General features: G+C 44.6%; 1 protein-coding gene across 1 annotated transcript; it reads left to right on the top strand.

Annotated features, from left to right (window-relative positions):
- Nucleotides 1–428: 428 nt before the first annotated feature.
- On the top strand, nt 429–1,569 carry LOC102761055 (mono [ADP-ribose] polymerase PARP16-like; the record flags this gene model as incomplete). Its single annotated transcript, XM_015569173.1, is given in 3 exon segments — nt 429–444; nt 927–1,043; nt 1,046–1,569. Coding segments are annotated over 3 exon segments (657 nt in total), but the record flags the coding sequence as incomplete, so codon positions are not given.
- Nucleotides 1,570–1,573: the final 4 nt, after the last annotated feature.

Below are 1,573 nucleotides of genomic sequence, written 5' to 3'. Positions count from 1 at the left end.
TTTCCCTTCCCAGGGAGAAGCTGAGGATCTGGGAATTTTCTCCCAAATGCCACACTGTTCTGGGAGGAGGGATAATGTGTACTAGTCTGAAACATTACTTTTTTCAAAGCAGTCCCTGATCTGTGGTGCTTAGATGCTGGCAAGGAAGAAACCAGCCTCTTAAGAAGTGTCTCTGGAAAATAGGAACATTGGATGTATTGAAACAGTTTTCTCTTTCTCTCCTGAGGGAGAAGCCACTGAGCTAGGAGTTTTCCTCCTGCTCATTGCACTGTCGGGGGAGAGACTCCGGTAAGTGAGAGCCATGAATTTTCCTACCCACTTCAATGTAGTTGGTTTGTCGCTCCCCTGGGGTGCACAAGCTTCTTAACTGGTTTCTGGATTTCTCACAAAGGGAATTGGGCATGTGCCATTCTTGAGTCAGTGTCGCCATGGGGGAAGGAGGATGTGAGGCTTCTTACTGCACCATCTTGCTGCTATCACCCTCTGATTCAGATGTTATAAATGAGTAAATTACGTGGTATGTGAACTATATCTTAAAAGGTGTTTTTTTTAAATCCTCTGTGCTGTACAACTGAAACTAATATGAAATAATGTTGAATGCACACTGTAATAGGAAAACAAAATAACAAAAAAGAAAAATTAAATAAAAGTTTTAAAAAGATATATTTAAAAAAGAAAAGAAAATGGAAACAAAAGCCACAAACTGGGAAACAATATTTGAAAAACACACTTATTATAACTTTGTTTTATTTTATTCATTTTTAGGGAAAAAAGAAGGAAGAGGGAGAGAGAGAGAGAGAGAGAAAGAGAGAGAGAGAGAGAGAGAGAGAACAAAAACATTAATGTGAGAGAGAAACATTGGTGGGCTGCCTCACACAAAACGCAGAACTGGGATCAAAACTGAAACCTGGGACTTCAGCTTGTAGATTCCAGCAAGTTACCCAACCAGAAAGAGCTTCTCCAGTCCTCTGAAGATGAAGACAAACGGGCCTAGGACCTGCTGAGCTGGATTTTATCCTCAAAGGTCCTCACAGTCCACAGTGCGGGAAGTCAGAGTTTGAAAAGATCCAAAAGCTGACTGGTGCCCCTCACACTCCTGTCCTTGTGCCGGACTTCCTATTTGAAATCAAGTACTCGGACCCAGCGAATGCCAAATTTTATGAGACCAAAGGAGAACGAGACCTAATCTACGCCTTCTATGGGAGCCGCCTAGAAAGCTTCCATTCCATCATCCACAATGGCCTGCACTGCCACCTGAACAAGACATCCTTGTTCCGGGAAGGGACCTACCTCACCAGTGACTTGAGCCTGGCCCTCATTTATAGCCCCCATGGCTATGGGTGGCAGCATAACCTCCTTGGCCCCATCCTCAGCTGCTTGGCTGTGTGTGAGGTCATAGACCATCCAGATGTCAAGTGCCAAACCAAGAAGAAAGATTCCAAGGAGATAGATCGCAGGAGAGCGAGAATCAAGCACAGTGAAGGGGGAGACATCCCTCCAAAGTACTTTGTGGTCACCAACAACCAGCTCCTGCGAGTGAAGTACCTGCTGGTGTACTCACAGAAGAGGGCCA

This window comes from Myotis davidii, unplaced genomic scaffold, assembly GCF_000327345.1.
Source record: "Myotis davidii unplaced genomic scaffold, ASM32734v1 scaffold9125, whole genome shotgun sequence".
Taxonomy (NCBI): Eukaryota; Metazoa; Chordata; class Mammalia; order Chiroptera; family Vespertilionidae; genus Myotis; species Myotis davidii.
Note: the sequence above shows the minus strand (reverse complement) of the source record. Positions and strands in the feature narration are given on the sequence as shown.